This window comes from Montipora foliosa, chromosome 7, assembly GCF_036669935.1.
Source record: "Montipora foliosa isolate CH-2021 chromosome 7, ASM3666993v2, whole genome shotgun sequence".
NCBI classification, from domain to species: domain Eukaryota; kingdom Metazoa; phylum Cnidaria; class Anthozoa; order Scleractinia; family Acroporidae; genus Montipora; species Montipora foliosa.
This window is the reverse complement of record NC_090875.1, coordinates 29,264,027-29,281,526: the sequence shown is the minus strand read 5'-3', so window position 1 is coordinate 29,281,526 and position 17,500 is coordinate 29,264,027. Positions and strand designations below refer to the sequence as shown.

General features: G+C 37.8%; 1 protein-coding gene across 4 annotated transcripts in view; it reads left to right on the top strand.

The window, feature by feature from the left end:
• LOC138011727 (fibronectin type III domain-containing protein-like) overlaps positions 1-17,500 on the top strand; it is a 45,689-nt gene that overhangs the window by 9,143 nt on the left and 19,046 nt on the right. Inside the window, exons 1-7 of one of the 4 annotated variants that reach the window (XM_068858867.1) lie at positions 6,123-6,271; positions 9,231-9,305; positions 12,185-12,523; positions 14,053-14,370; positions 14,637-14,751; positions 15,699-15,910; positions 17,478-17,500. The exon at positions 17,478-17,500 is cut by the window's right edge and continues 116 nt beyond it. In XM_068858867.1, coding sequence (XP_068714968.1) covers positions 9,257-9,305; positions 12,185-12,523; positions 14,053-14,370; positions 14,637-14,751; positions 15,699-15,910; positions 17,478-17,500 — 1,056 coding nt within the window. In that variant the 5' untranslated portion in view covers positions 6,123-6,271; positions 9,231-9,256. Of the gene's footprint in view, positions 1-6,122; positions 6,272-9,230; positions 9,306-9,953; positions 10,193-12,184; positions 12,524-14,052; positions 14,371-14,636; positions 14,752-15,698; positions 15,911-17,477 lie in introns of those variants that run through there. The other 3 variants (XM_068858868.1, XM_068858869.1, XM_068858870.1) reach the window with 3 other exon arrangements.

Here is a 17,500-nt window from a genome sequence, read left to right as displayed (position 1 = left end):
CTGGAATGCCATTACCATGCCATTTCCTTCCGCGACCATGTTGAATATTTACACGGTAAAGACTGGATCTGAGTTTGTATTGTCATCGGATTTCAAAATATTCGGATTCCACCGTCCACGCGATTCCAAATTCTTTGCGTAGTCAAAACTTTCCACTCTGGAGAGCGGATTGAAAAAGTTGAGAATTCGCATACCGGATTCGCCGGATACGTGTGGGCGATAAGCGAATCCGCAGAGAAAAAGTTGCGTATTCAAAAAATATCCGGAAACGTGTCGACTGTGCCTCAGCAGAGTTTCGATCGTTAATGCCTTTTTTGGGTGAAACAAACACTAATTAGCGACTCAATGAAGTGTGTCTGGTTATGATGTTTGTTGTTATGCATGCCTCGATAATAAGGATCGCGCTTGCATTAGGAGAGAGGAAAAAATTGCACCCTCGTGTTCTGCAAAGAAAAAAAGACATTTGTGCCTTCCTCTCTCCTTCTCTTAAACCAAACCCACAAAGGCTGCCTCGACTGAGCGCTGCTTACTGGGCAGCAATAAATGCACACAAAATCACAGAAAATGTGGCTGTGGACAAAAGGGCCATCATGGACCATTGTCGCTTTTACTGAAACACTCCAGTCAAGAAGAAATTCTGATATAATGTGTTTGCCAACTACATATAATTCAAAGTCAAGAGGACGGATCAATTATCGATCTTTCTAGTTCAATATGCAGTTTTGTGGCGTCTGTGGTTTGTTGTGGCTTTACCACAAAGGCCTTAGGCACATTCAGAGCTCTGTGATAATCTGTGCAATTAAAAAAACCAATGGCAAGGTGTCCGTAATATGCAAAGAGATGTTATCTGTCTTTCTTCTTTCTTTTTGTTTAATTAAATCCTCCGTCCCTTCTACGCCCTGGAAATATCTTTAGGAGTTCCGTCTCTCTGCTGCTATTTTTTTTATCTCCATCTTGGATAATCAGTCGTGCTTGAAAGAATGCAAATGTATGCAGTTTTGTGGCGTCTGTGGTTTATGATCGTGGTTTTAAGTGAATTCGTACACGGTTAAAACTTAAAACTTGAAGGTCACGTACAGAAGAGACAAAAACAACAAGTGCACATGATAGAGCGGACTCTTTCCTAGATTACCGTTTTAAAACGCAATTTCAATTTTCAACTGTTTGTTTGTAAACCTCTGAAGTTCGTGATAGGTGGTACTTTAGAGATTTCGTAACTTTCTCAGCGGAGCTTTTTGTTCACTTTGTTCTAATAAACCGCAAACTTGTTTACGAACCAAACCCGTGTAATTATAGTAAATTACGGAGGACTTTGGTAAATAATCGCACTTGCATCATTTCTACCTTGGGAAAATCGGGTTTTGCTATCTAAAAGCTGAGGAAATACAGCGCTTCTAAGTCGTAGTTTTAAAATAGGTTGACAAATGCTCTCATGTTTGTTTCCTTTTATTCTTACTTCCCCTGAAGAAAGAAAAAACAATCATTTGGCTTCTACGTTCAAGATTTCTTCTAACTCACAAAAAAGGGAATTAAAATCGAAGATTTTGACGTCAGTGCCTTCGTCACGTCGGAGATTTGGGAGATTAAATTTTGTTAGCATCGCCGGGTAGCTCCAAGAATTTGTTATCCGTGTAATTTTCGCTACAGATGTTATTCAAATCTCAAAGGCAATTTGCTTAAATTTTCCTTCTTTGCCAATCTACATCAAAAGCAAGACTTTTTTCCCATGAACAACTTTTCATCTTCACGTTGGTCTGACCATAGGTCAGTAACACCAGCTCTTTCCATGTTTACACAACCATTTGAAGGGGCTGTCTCTCGAAATTAGCCCAATAGCGATGTTTCTCGTGACGTCATCCATTTTTATTAATATGCCAACGAGAACCTAATTGGCTGTTGAAACAATGTGACGTCGATGTTTGTAAACAAGAAATAGCGCTATTCAGCGACTGGAAAATGGCAGGCAAATGAAGCGAAATGTGAAAAATATCTACTTAAAACATTGAAGGTTTGAATATTTGACTTTAAAACATGCAAGGCCTTGTCAAACATAGTTAATCTCCAATCTTTGATTACGCCGAGCCATGTATCAGCCGTCAAAAACTTATCAATTCTTGAGTGGCAAGAGTGCTAATGGTCCCATTCACTCTTTGTAAAATTTTGAATTTTCAAAGCATCATTTCTCAGAGTTTGGTATATTGAGTTCAAATTTTCATAGATAGCTCAATATCATGGCAATACACTTTCAATATTCAAAACTTTATACTCGGCTGCCTTATCAGCCTTGTGCTAATGAAAAGAACCATCGAAGATCACTTTTGCTTTATAGGGAAATCTTTCTTTATTTACCTCATAACATACGCTTATTATGTTACAGTCAATGGGGAGTCAGTGCTCCCTGCTGGTTACAGTTGATCGACCAAGATGAAATGATCGGCTAAAAGAGTATTTTATAATCAGTATAATTAGCTGTCTCTGGTAATGATAGCAGTCTTCGGGTCTAATTCTAAATTTCAACAAGAATGTTTCGGCAATAACCCGACCAATAATTTATGAATTTTTGATATCCAAAATTCCTGTGTTTACCTAAACAAAAATAAATAATAAATAAATAAATAATATTGGGAAGATGACTGAATTTTAACAAGTTCTTCTACTTTTAAAACCAATTTTTATACTGACGTACAGGATGCCTTCATAGAGGGAATTCGCATGTTAATGAAATGAAGGCAACAATATAGACCCTATATATGCAAAAATGGCTGCCTTTAAATTATTCTTTTGTTCATATTCAAAATAGCCCAACTAACCTCGTTCGGGATAACAAATTCTTTAGAATTTTTGTCTCAAAAACGAGGTTAGTTGGGCTATTTTGAATATGAACAAAAGAATAATTTAAAGGCAGCCATTTTTGCATAAGGTCTATATATTTATGGAATGGCAACGCCAGAATGCAAACCTACTATTCTTTGATTGAACCTGACCTCACGGAGGCCATGTTAATGGAAAGAACAATAACAAAAAACTCTTTTAATTTGGAAACTTGACTCTATTATTATGCAAAATTTGAGCTCCATTTTTTCTTTTGTTTTGGCACCGACTTATCACATGAGTGCACCGTCTTATCACGTGAGTTTTGGCACCGTCTTGTCACGTGAGTGGAATCAAAGAAATTGAGTTCAATTGGAAAGAGGATCATGCTGCACGTGCGGCAGGCATTTTTGTTCAATTCTTTAGTGTGCTCTGCAAAACGTGAAATCAACAAAGTTACGGTTTTGACGACAACGGTTGCGGTTACACTTGAGAGAAACACAGTGTGACACTAGTGTGGACACACTACTCTAGTGTCAACTCTCTGGTGTTTTGAATCCCTAGGGAAACACTGAACAATATAATTTGATTTAACGCTAGTGTTAACTCCCCGATCGGGTGGCAAACAAACTTGAGCGTACGACAGTGGATCTTTCATTCTCAGGCTATCTTTAGTTCAAAACTGTTCGTGCCAGTTTGGTTCTACGATACCTCGCCACCCATTTTGTACGCAGTCATCAAGCTAGAATAGTCGCGAAATACTGACGACAGAGCAAAGTTATTCTCCCTATTCTTTTCTAGGGAAATATCCTCTGTCTCCCCGACTCCACGCCTGTCGCTGTGTGACGTGCCCTGAGGCAATCATTCCTGCGTGTTGTTATATTGAACGCTCAGCCGGACAAACTGAAAAGCCGTGTCAACTCCCATCCTTTCGACACAACGACGTCATACTTTTGAATACTTTTGAAGGTTCCGGAATATCGAAAGTGGTCTTCAAACGACCGGCGATGACCAAATACCGGTACACTTTTTGCTCCTTTAGCGAGATACTAATTAAAATCAAATATACTTTGGACTATATTTTGCAAACATAAAAAAAAATAGCCGTCTTCAAATAATCTTATCTACGTTGTTCTTCAAACGATGCCGTTGAAACCAAAAGTATGCCAAATTTTCCTTATTAAAGGAAAATGGAACATTCAACTATATAGCATTTCCGAGTACAGCCATTACCGCGTCTTGGCCCAGGAAGTCCAAAGACAATCATATAAGAAAGCGTATATACTTGAGGACTTGTGTGGATGTTTGTGCGTAGAATTAAAAAAATACGAGTTTCAACTATCCTTCTTTTTCCCTAGGAAGTTAAATTATAGAATACAGGGCCAGTAATTTCAATAACGTGGAATCGTGCTTATCGCCCTAAATTCTACACTTGCTTCGACAAGAAAAAATTATGGAGAAAAAAAAAGCAAACTAATTGTACGCCTTGGGACGTTTTTTTCAAGCTTCCGCCTTGCCCAAATATAGAGACTTTGAATGATTATTTTTGTGTATTCTGAAAAACGAATACCCTAAATGAATTTAAGTTTCGTCATGTTCACGTTTCGCTCCTGTAACATCAGAGAATTATGCCTGGTTTTCACCAGGGACGCCAGCATAGCACAAGTACAATGATAAGTAGCTTATGCTAGTGGACACGAATTCGAAGTTCAACAAAAGCATCAAAATTAACGACGGCTTCCGCCGTTTAATTCAAATGTTCAGACGCGGGGAATTTGGAACGAGTGCTTTTATTGACCAGACTTAGCAAATTTCCTTGTGCTTATGCTGCGTTTCGTTTTCACACGACGCGAGCGAACTCAAGCACAAGCGCAAGTGAACAAAAGGACGTTTTCAACCAACCTCTAAAGACACCAATAATAGGGAGCTTTAGCAACGACAAAAGCGACGGCAACGAGAACGTCAAAAATTTGCATATTTAGTTTGAAAAAACAATAACTTTGCACGCCCTGCACGTGCGTTTTTCACTTTTGTCCATTTCTTTGCCCTCGTCAGCAAAACAACAACGTGAAATGACCAAATTTGAGGTTTTAAGGAGAACGTCAAAGATTGAGGGTACACGTTCATTCTCTCTCGTAAATTGAGCGCCGTTCATACTAGTTTAGTTCTTGACGGTTTGCAACACCTTTGTCACGTTAAAATGCTTGGAAGCGATGACAAAAACGCGAATTCACATTTAACGACGACGTTCTCGTTGCCGTTGCCGTTGCCGTCGTCGTTGCTAAAGAACAAAAGAACGAACAAAAGAAGCAGAGATCTTTTGTTTTCGTCCGCCAACATGGCGGCGATGACGTCACATGAAAATTTTTGTGCTTGTGTCGACCCCGTTTTCACGGTGAAATAAGCGCTCTTGCGCTTGCGCCTGTTTTTGCGTCGCTAGTGAAAACCAGGCTTTAGCATCGCGGTCAAGCAAACCACGAACAACAAACTGAAAAACTGCGTTTTGCCAAAAACGGAAGTTCTAAACTTGATAGATGCATGGTATCTCATTTCTTGGCTGTAAGCTCCAGATATGGAACAACTTCACGAAGCAGCAAGACAAGTACACAATTTTCGTGCTATTATGACTTGTATTCAATGCACCGTAAATGCTGATGTTTCTTACAGGAAGAAATTAAAGAAAATATTTCATTTTCCAGCTAGGTATTCTGATTTTGGAATCATGAGAATAAATCGGGGAAAAAAACATTTCCTTTTTCGCCACCCAAAAATGGAATTTCATTTTACATCAGTATTGATTGAGGGAATAAAAAAATTGAAAGACTATCTTTTAATAGTCGGGGAGTTCGCATAATCATTGGATGTTGCAGAGCAGGACATATGAATTCGCACATTTAAGCTGTTTGTATATAGAAGAATGAGTAATTTTCAGCCAATTTTGTTACATTAAGAAAGTTCATCCACTCTCACAGAATTGGAAAAGACACAATTTTTATCATTTAGGTCAGGTCTTACAGCGGTTCAAAAAAAAGAAGATTCATTTGGACACAAATGATGGACTTCTGAGACTGCTCAGAATACTAAAGTAAAAACTGGATGCCTATTAAATTATTTATTGAAGAGCATTGTTGGGAAAAAAATGCATATCTTGAGTCACCTATAATTTGATTTCCAATAGTGGGTGGTGATGCATAGGTGGAAAGGCAAAACGTACGTAGTCAAAAAATAATGTGTGTCAGATCTCAAAATAGCGGGGCAGATATCACAGAATGTAAATCATGGCGTCACATACCACGTGATCACTAGTGGCCCACCCAAAACGTTAATGTGCACATATTAATCGTAGGTTTCATCAACGATTGATTATTTTGAGTCTGACAATCTGTCTGTTATCTGACGCCCGTTTGGAGGAGATCTCTCTTCAACTTCGCATCTGTCATTTTCGGGTGCCTGTTTTAAGGTAAGAAACGTGAAACAGAGTTGGATTTTTTGTTCGGATGCAGTAGTTGAGAGATTTTAATATTGGCCGCCTGAAACATTCGATGTTTCGATCGAGCAAGTCATCGATCTGTATTACAGTTTTGCAGAAAGACGCCAACATTTTTGCAGTTTTCGCTTATTTTTGAAACCTAAAGTTCTGAAAGCCGCACAAAAAAGCCGTCACTTTTGAGCTGACATGCATATGTTGTTATTTACTTTAAGCTTAAGGTTAAGCTGATAATTTCACATAGAGTCATCAACTGGAATACCGCTTGTGCGTATCTTGTAATGCATGTCGATTCCAAAAGAAGCAAATTAGTTGATGTTTCCGCAGAAATTTGCCGCCCTTCTCTGTTATCGGTTGGTTTCAGGTTACATTTCAAACAAAGTTTTGTTTTTCATACCTTTTTTTTTAATCAGATCGCTGTTTAAACTGCACTTCAGCGATGTTTTCGAGGAACTTATTAGCTGAACTTCACTATAAACCTAGAGCAAATGAAATCGACAAGCGTCACTCGTACAAGAAAGCACGTCGAGTAGCTTAAGCTATCAAGGCGCTTCTTTAAACATCTTCTTCTTTTAAAATAGTAGATTATGAAGTACATCGGTAATGTGCAGTTAACGTGGTCGCTCCGTAATTTCGTTAACTTGTTGAAATTTCCGTTGCACGTCATAAACGGAATCTATAAAGCGCTCAGCGCTGCTGCATGGTTTGAGCTTATTCTGACTGAATCAACTTCATTTCCAAATCTTTTTTTTTTTTGGTGTATTATAAATGGACGATTGGGCATTCATGGACAAAAGGAGCAATGTAACAAGTTATCGATCTTCATTTTACATGGCATATCATATCAACTGTATCGTCATAGTTTTTTTGAGCGCAAAACCACGAGATTTGCATAAAAAAAATCTCTCAACTCGCCCTTGGCCTTTCCATCCCGCTATTGCTATTTAAAACAATAAAAGGCTAGAGTAAATTTGTTAGAAATTTGAATGCTTGAATATATTTCTCAAAACGTCTCATGTAACTTTTATTTTGATAAACGTGAACGTTGTTAGAGTTTTTTCATAAAGACGATATTACTCATGAAACTATTCCAAGCATAATTCAAGTTTTCTGCGTGAACGATATTGTAATTGGCTTAGCACGTCCTTATTGCGTTAACGATTTTTCCCGGCTATAAAATGCTTTTTTGCTTGTCAAATAACGCATCGCACACTTGGGTGTATAAATTGAATGAATATCGCTTTTGATCTTTCTGCGATCTTAGCTTTCCGATGCGTCTAAAATTAAAAAAAAAAAACTATGGCCGCATCACTAACACGCGATTAACGCTGACAGCATATTAATTAATAAATAAATAAACGCGGAGGAAGTCGCATAGTAGAGGTTTCACAACAATTTTTGGAGTCAAGGAGGTTTTGAATATGAATCGTCAAGATTTTTTATAGAAGGCCGGTTAGTCTGGATTTTTGAACAGCTGCTTACATTGAAATCAAAACGGTAAACAACCTGCGCATTTTTCATAAAGTGTTGAACAGACTAGTTTTACACGGGCTGCTTACAAGAGCTCAAAAAGCAAAGGAGAAGTCCAATTAGACTCGTCACATATGTGGATATGGTCACTTGTATGAATACTGACAAGCGCTTTTAACGCAGACAGTATAGTACAGTGGGATGAGTCTCAATTCCTAACATTGTCGAGAAGACAGGGAACAACTCTTCAACCAGCCTGTTAATTAATGTACCTATACACCAATTTAAAATCATGATATTGAAAAGGAACACTAGGATTTTAACTGTGACTATCTATAAAGTGAAATAACGAATATTGTATAAACAGTAATATATTCACAATTATGCTCTTACCTATCCATTGTCATTTAAAATAAGACTTGAAAGTGATTTTTTTTTTACTGGCATTGGCAATCGCAAACAGCTTGGTCGGTTATGACTTTTTCATTCCAGTCATTTAATGCCTGGAATTGATTCTTTATATCAGCACAATTGAAATGCTTTATGTTGCATCTACCCAGTGCACACCTTCACAAAAATCCTCCCACCAAGAAATTGACATCCCATAGATTAATGTTCTCTCTGCCACCCCACCCCCCCCCCCCCCCCCAAGGAAAAAAAAACTAATGGACCAGGGCACCCCTCTAAAATCATTAACAAGTAAAATCATCTGTCGTTGGACAGAGTTAAGTCTATGAGTATCACTCGTAGAAGCTGGGAAAGGGTTGAAATTTTGAGCAAAACATTGAGGACATCATATTATTTTAAGCACTATTGTTCTAAAAATGTGAAATTTTACAAAAGATCTATGGGCTTGTTAGTGCTTAAATTATTTATACACTTCTAGATAATTTCTCATTCTTTTATGGCCAATATATCTCAAAGTGATCTGATTTTTTAGTAGAGGACAAAAGGCTTAAAACATTAGGGGTTAAATGGACAAGCTGTAACTATTGAAGTCATGTAAAAAATAAGAAAAACAGGCTGCCTTAACCCTTTGACACCCAAACCGGCTGAACCGGTCAGACTAACTATTTTACTCTGTCTAACACCAGAGTATTTTTCTTGTCAAAGGGGAACCCCCTGAATTGATGGGTTAATTACACTTTGCAAATTTGTATGCTAATGAAATCAAATGTCAATGTTATGACTGTCATGGTAACTAAAACAAGGAACAACCCAAAAGGATCTAAAATGACCATTTGAAAAGGATCTAAAACAGGCAAAATGGTGGTAACTCATTTAGGTCATTTTGGGTCATTTGAGACAACGTTGTAGGTCATTTTAATAGGTCATTCTTTCTTTTAGTAACTACGTATGACTGTGTCAACAGAAACTTGCATGTAACCTTAACTTCCTGTCTATCATCATGATTAAAATTATTGTTAAAATTCAAATATTAAATTGTCACCATTCCTTGCAGGCACGTTGTTTTTGTTGTTGAACACAATGTGGCAGATCACTCTAATCTTAGTTTCACTCTCCACATTGTGCAATGGTAAGTACCTATTACAAACTGACCTTACTGTTTTGTTAACTAAGTGTATTTTTGTCAGGTACTCTGTACATGTATAGCAGCCTTCTCAAAACCGGCCGGACGACGGCTCAATGAGCTGCCTCCTCAGAAAGCTTGATCGTCTCTTTCCAGTCAGAAAATACATCAGACAACACATTTTTAGCTCTAACGTAAAGTCACTGGAGATTATTTTAGAAGCTTGAAAAAAGCTTATTTGATGTACAATTTTTTTTTGTCAGACTACATGCAAGTGTCAATTGCATATGTGAAATTTCATCACTCTAAATTCCCCAGATTGCACTAAATCGCATCTGTGAGTGTCTAAATTTGAAGAATTCCCTAGGGGAGCATGCCCTGAGACCCCTTAGAAGCTTGCGTCCTTTGGCCACTCGCGTGGATGCCTTTAGCACCAAAACCGTCTCCACTTTCCTTATGACCTGCTCTCCAAAAATATTTTGAGAAGGCTGGTATAGTGCTGGAAACTACATTTCTTCCAAAACTTATCATCGTTGGTGAGACACAGTCAATGTTCTGAGCCATTCTTTAAATTGTGTAGCCATAATTTTTATCTAAGACTCAATATTTGAGTTTACATGAAGTATGTATTTGGACTTGCAGTCCATGCAGTGCATCATGGGTCGATTTAGAAAGCAGAGGTTGAATCAGTTTTATTTGAAATTGTTTCAATTCTATTCATCTTGCGGCACCTCAAAAGAAACATGTTTATTTCAATGGTGACAGTGAAGTTGTTTTGGTGTTTCTGTATCAAACTGGCCAAGACAAAATTAATGTTTAAAAATTATGCAAATGACTGACACTACATTTTAGCACCACAACGCATTCTGGCTTTGGAAGAAAGTGCACTGCATGTGAGTCTTCTCATCTTGTTTGCAAACTTTCTTTAATGTTAATATAAGTTGACATTTATGAACAGTAAGGCTTAAAACAGAAATTACCAAGGTGAAATGTGCTTAAATACATAGTGTGAGTTCTCTTGTGCTACTAAGATTACAAAAAAAGCACTTCCCCAATGGTTTCTTCAGATTTAATGAAAGTGTATTTGCTTAACACACCTGCATGACTGGCAAAATTTTGAGCTTAATTGATTTTTATCCAAAGGCTGTTTTCTTTGAGTGCAAGTTTTGGATTTCACGGATCACCATTAGTCACGTTCAAAACTGACCGATGGAACTCAGAGGGTTGGATCTTGGGAAAAGTGTCATTTACTCATTAAGTTAAAATCATGTGCAGCTTGGAGAGTGCAGCCATTACAGGCTGGTTGTTACGCAAAACACAAGTTTAAAAGTCTGAAAGCACGAAACTCCCTTGCTGCACAATTATTATTAATTCAGCCACACTAAGGTACACACATTGCATTCTTAACTAGTGAGCCTTTGACGTCACTTTTGTCTTGATCCAGCGAGCTCTCTCAAGACTTAAAAGTTAGTAATGGCGGACCATGAAATTAAGGAAAACTCCTGGACCATGAGTTAAACTTAAAGCAGGTGACTTTGAAATCAAGGCTTTTAAAACTTCAGTCACTTGGTGTTATAAGTTAACATCATGTTTTGAAACCCAGAGCAAATTGAAGGCCAAAGATTGATATTTGGTCATATAGTTATCCCCTTAATGAATATAGGAGGTTCAAGAATGACAACAAGAAAAATGTTTCTTCAAAATATAACTTTGCTCTATCGTAAGTATTTCACGATCATTCCGTGTCATTCACTTATGTACAATATGGGCAAAGATTCGCAGTCATTTACAACCATAATGGTGTCGCAGTCAGCTTGTCTTAATTACCTTCAGATTGTTTGGATTTGCCTCATGGAACCTGTGTTTCATTCTGCCTGGGATTTCTTTAGTTTTTTTTCCATATTTGTTGAGAACAAAGATTTTAGTGCAAAGTTTATTTATTATTTTTATTATAATATTGTTTATCCCTCCTATCCCTCCTGGTTTCTAATTTCTCATACATGAACTATCTGGCTGCTTCTGAAATTAAAGTTTTTGTTTTCACACAAAGTTCGTTTTGTTTTGCTAACTCCACTGTAAGGTTGAGAGTTTGCTTTGTGAATTTCTCTGAACCTCATTTTACAGACTAATTTTTGGTTATGATTTTCCCTCAACTCACCATCCACACACACATGTAATAAATATTTTCCCCCCAATTACCTGCTTTACTAGAGATTATTATCTCAGTTAGTGGAGACTGGATTTAATAACCCCTTCCTGCAGTAAGGGGATTCTTGCTGCAGCTCCATAATCATACCACGTCACAAAGAGGGGGTGAATAGAGGTATGCAAGTCTACCGATCCTTTCGGGTTAAATAATGAAATCCATCGATCTGTCACAAAAAAAGTCCTTTCATCTGAATCCACTCAATATTTGTCGCTTAGATTTGAGAGTTCCATGATCCGAACGAGATCGGCAAGATCCGCGATCTGAACTTTATTACAGGCAAAATGCCATAATCTGGGCCAAAAAGAAGGATAAAATTGCAATTCCCTGGAATTGCAAGATCCAAAAATCTGTTAAAATTTTACGCTGAATGTAACCTGCGATCAGGCCCATGTTTAGCTTCGCCCATATGTTCTCTTATGTCGTCGTTCGCTAAAATTGGGCCTGACCAAAAGTCTCTCAAGAATTCCGGACGGGCAAAAATTATATTTCCAAAATCCACCAATCCATTGGCCTATTCACCCCCCTCCACAAAGGTTTACTAGACTATTAATTAAGTATACTGCTCTTTTTGTTTTGTTTTTTATTGCAAACAACTAGTCAGACTAAAAGGTTAATCAAGTTGTTGTCAAAACCAGCTCAAATTTGATGAGTTTAAAATTGAGTTCCTTTTTTTCAGGTCAAGGACCAAAACCTGCCCCACCCCAGATTACTGAATTTTTTCAAAACGACTTGGTAGCTCCAGATGAGGTGAAGTTTGGGAATAACATGAACTGGCAGCTTGATCTCCCATGTCGTGCCACAGGATCAAACAAGTTGTCATGGGAATGGAGGCACAACGATAGCATAATTGATCCGAATAAATTTGTGTTTGATGATGATTGGCAGCTTAGTCAAGATGGTACCTTGAAGGCCAAGGGCCTTAAAATATCGGACAGTGGAACCTACCAGTGTTTTGTCACAGATACTGTTACTCGTGTCAAGACATTTAGCCGGAAGCTAAGGGTTGCAGTAACTGGTAAGATACATAAAAACAGGAGGAATAAATCGGTATTGTTATTATTATTTTTTTATCATTACATGTATGTACTACTTGGGCATATTTGGAAGAAAAACGGACTGGCAATTCCTCTTGCTTGAGTTGGTCACACAGGTCTCGAAATCATGACCAATACAGTTGTATAATAATAATTATTTGTGACTGAATTTCTTCCCTTTGCAACTAAAAATATCTGAAGGGTTAACAATTGCCACTTTGACGCTAAGATTAACCTATTCACACCTCAAATGTACTGGGACGGCCCCCCCATTGATGAGTCACACGCACAGAACCATTCCCTTGATCATGCACCTTTTTCAGCAGTTTCTTTAGACACATGTATTGCAGGCTCACATGTACAAATTACAAACAATACATTTTGCGAATAAACTTAGTTTGCAAACTTGCAACTTTTCATATCTTGTGAACATCTCAAAATTGCAAATGGATTTTTTTTTTTATTTGAGCAATGTCCCATGATGGCCTTAAGCCTGTTTTGATGCCCTGTTTACATGTAGCTAAAATATTGGGAGACTTTGTATTATTTCAGTATCCATAAGAAGTGGAATTTTAAATTACTTAAGGTTTCAATGACATGGTGATGGATTTATATATAAATCCATTATCACCATATCTGGCAGTTTACAATTCACTGGGTGAGGTAGACCTGAGGCTCTCCCTCTTTATACTCATTACGAACAGTTTGGGCATGCAGAGGTTTCAATAGAAGGTGGCCACTGGCGATAGACCGCCAGGGGCTTTAAATTGCTCTGTCATGCTGCCTACTTCGCACATTTTAAAAGTTTTACTGTGTAAGCGTTTTCCACCGTTCTCTAGCACGGAAAGAAAATCAAAAATGACTAGAATTTTAGCATTTTATTGCCTATTTTCTGTTCCCTTTAAGAGGGGAATACATGTTGGAAAACGTTGGAAATGGCATTTCCAAGCTTGTAGATTTAAACTTTTCTAGGGGAGCATGCTCCCAGACCCCCCTAGAGGCTCACGCCTTTGGCGCTCGCTTGCACAGCCGTCTACTTTTAATACTTTCCCTGCCACCTACTTCAAAAACGTACTGAAAGTACTGGGCATGGTTTCTTTAAAGGAGACTCAGGCATAGTTTTTGAGTGAGTGTACAGTAGAGGTTGTTAACCCATTGACTCCTGGACTGCTCCCATTGACGAATAAAATCATCTGGCATTAGACAGAGTAAAATCTATCAACTAAAAGTCTCAATGCTAGGAGTCAATGGGTTAATTGCAATGTTTTATTCTAATTTTTGGGTGTCATGAAATTACATCATTTTGCGTGACATCGCCCCTTTAATTATTAATGTCTTCTTAAAGAGTTTTCTTTGATTTTTGGTTGATTTATCAGGTTTCACTTTGTTTGTCTGCTTGGGTGGTTTGAAATGTTTGATTCTCTTTAGTCACCAAAAATTAATACAAACTTGCAAGGGATAAGCAAAATCAGTTAGTACATATTATTGTTCTTATTGATTTTCCCGGCAGCTGTTGGACAGTTCAATGATGAAAATCCCATTAACCGTGAAGTTCAGCTTGGTACACCATTTGAGTTTGACTGTCCGCCTCATGGCCCCAGTTCTCTTGTTAGTTTCACTTGGACGTCTGCGTCGAAAAAGGAATTAAACATCCAATTTCCGAGAAGCGAGAGAGTTGCAATTGATCCATCAAATGGTGCTTTGCACATCATGTACGTTACACCAGAAGATATAACACGCATTAGGGATTTGGGAGGAATCCAGTGCACAATGTCCGGTGCAAACACCTTTTACAGTTCTGGTGCCTTGACTTTAACAACACAACCAGGTGCATAAATAGATTGAATTACTTGCATAACTCTAGATTTTATTATTACATCATTACTTTTGTTTTAGTGATCAGGCTTTAGTTTTGGCTTGTATTGTACCATACAATTTACTACTTAATTGTATTCCATTACAATAGCCATTGTTAGCCTTTCAGAGACTATATAGTCTCCACTGCTGTAATAATTAGGCCATTTTATCCTTAGATTTTTAACTTGTACTCTATTTTAAAAAATTTTTTAATTTTTTTTTTTTTTTTTTTCAAAGGCGTACCAGATCTGGGCAGATTGAGCGCTCCATCTTTTTCTTCTGCAACATCAAATTTTAATGAAGTAGCTGTGGAGGGAAGAAGTAAGGTGTTGTATTGCCTAGCTACTGCAAGGTAAGGGATCACAAGCAAGGTAACTTACCTTCTAATGCAACATGGTACATATATTGCAGTGAGATGCTAATTTTGTTGTACTGTAAGTACTTAATATATAATTGTAGAGACAAAGTGGCTGATGGTGGTCTACAATGTAAAAGAAATGCTTGTTTAAAAGTGAGGTGCAGCATTTTGACTCAAAATTTGACAGTCTGAAGTCTACTGGTCCCATGTAAATAGGGGAGGGATTCTCATCTCGCTTAGGGGTGTATATTTTGGATTTTGGTCTCACTTAGGGTGTTCTGGGCAAAACACAATCATATGTGGCCGTGAAGGTCTCCTTTAGGGTTGCATGCGCACGAAGAAATGTAAGAGTGTATATTTACACTGTTATATTTCTTCATGTAGGTGAAAGTATTAGATGATGTCTTTGCCATCATTAAAAGTCACTGTGTTTTTTATAATTATATCCACGTTTTAATATGGTCTCTTGCAATTGTAGGGGTCAAAAAAAGCCTGGGCCACACCCAGATTGGTCTCCTTTAGGGGTTTAATCTAAAATTTTGGATGAGCATCCCTCCCCTTTTTATATGGGTGTCCCCCCTCTCCCCTTCCCCCCCCCCCCCCCCCCACACTTGCCTTCGTCTAACTGCTTGTATGTTATAGTAAGGTAAATGTTGTTTTTTATCCTTAACCCGTTGACTCCCAGGGGTTCCCCTTTGACGAGAAAAATCGTCTGGCGTTAAACAGAGTAAGTCTGGCCAGTTTAGGCCGGTTTGGAAGCCAAAGGGTTAATGGGAACATTACTAATAATAATAATAATAATAATACCAACTTTATTAAGTGGAAAGGAGGTGGAAAGCATGGTCGATAACCATTAAGCCACCCTGGTTCCCCCATCCACCCTGACTCCTCCATTAATAACGTCTTTAAGACGTTTTGATGCAAAATCCTTTCTTTCACAGACCATTCCCAACAATAACCTGGAAAAAAAATGGGAAGGAACTTCGAGATGGGGTAGAAAACTTTGAAATTCCAAGTCAATTGGAAGGACGGCTCCTGAACATCACAAAGGTGGATGAGAATATGCATGAAGATATTTATACCTGCCAAGCCAGCAACAATCAAACCACAGAAATTGGTCCAACAGAACGTAATATTAACCTGCAGGTGGAAGGTAAGCTCTTAAAGTGCACCTTAATACCTAAAAGTATTTTGAATTTTGAGGGGGGTTGCAGCATGAGAGATAATAGGTACATTGATAACGCCCTAAGAAGGTGAAGTGTCTCCACTATTTAAATTGCAAGTTGTTGTAGCGCTGTCGTGCTCTATGCAAATGACGACTGCATTGCCATGAAAACAGATATCTTTTGCACTGTCATTTCCATGACAGGTGACAAGAAGGCTTATGTGACATGCTAATCACGCTGTTTGTCAACATTGGGGGACGTGATTGTTACAAATACCTTTCAACACTAAAATCACGCTCTCTCCCAATAATTAAACATAAATTGTCTCTCTTTGTCTCTCACCGGTAAGAGGGCTTCCATTTTTTTTTCTCTGGCATGTTACAATCTTATGGTAATATAATGTAAATTTATTTAATTAATAATCATTGGTCCTCATCAGGAACCCGTTAGTTACAGTATTAGTAATTATGATTATTTTATTGAATTATTAAATTTTATTTAGTAATTATTTTACATGGCATCTGACAGGATGCGGCGATGCGGATCCGCATAATTCACTGAAATCCGCATCTTCCGCATAATTCCGATATTTTCCGCAAAAAACAGAAGAAATATCTGATATTAGTGATAAAGCAGCTCCTTAACATCCTCAAAAACATAAAAGCCGAAGAAATTGACTGTTTTGAAACGCTTATTTTCCTGAACATTGAAGAAAACACACCATTTCGTTCGCAAGATGAAAGTTCGTAAGAAAGATCGTAAGCAGTTTCCGCGCATTTTTCCGCCAATGAGCCTGGACACTAGTTTTTGTTCCTACAATGCTTTCCATTGGACGAGAAACAGTTACACTTCAGCAAATGACGTAACTGATAAGAAACTAAGGGCGGGTTCGATTGACCGTATTCCGGAATAGGATTACATGGAATACAAGTTAGAAATCCTTCGATTTTACGGAAATTCACATTAAAAATGTCGAACACCTGCTAAAATGCTATTTTAAACATATCTTTATTATCCTTGTTGCTTCAAAACGCCAGACATACCGTTTTGAATTCATCACTTCACGCATTCTTATTCCGGAATACGGTGAATCAAACGCACTTTAAGTCAATGATCGAGGGAATGGATCGCGCTCCAAAGGTATTACAATTTTGCTCCATTATCTCCAAATTGAAACAAAATTCATGATGAGAAACAAAATAATTTTTTATCGCTTTATTTATTTTACCAAAAGTTGCGGGAAAATCCCAACTGCTAACCCTTTTATTTCAACGGTGAAAGCTGGTCGCAAATCCTCCATGTATTTTAATCACAAAGGGCAAAAGTTCAGTCACAAATGCGATTGTATTGGTTGCAATTTCGATTACGGATTTACCGTAAGCATGTAAATACATTGGACGGGCCTAATTATTAGTTTTATAACTTGTTTAAGTTTCCACATAATCCGGTGTAATTTCCGCATAATCAACGCATATTTCCGCATAATCTTTAATTTTTTTCCGCATCCTATCAGAAGCCATGATTTTATTATCCTTCAACAATGCCTTTTCCCAGTTGCTCCAAGATGGAAGGTTGAA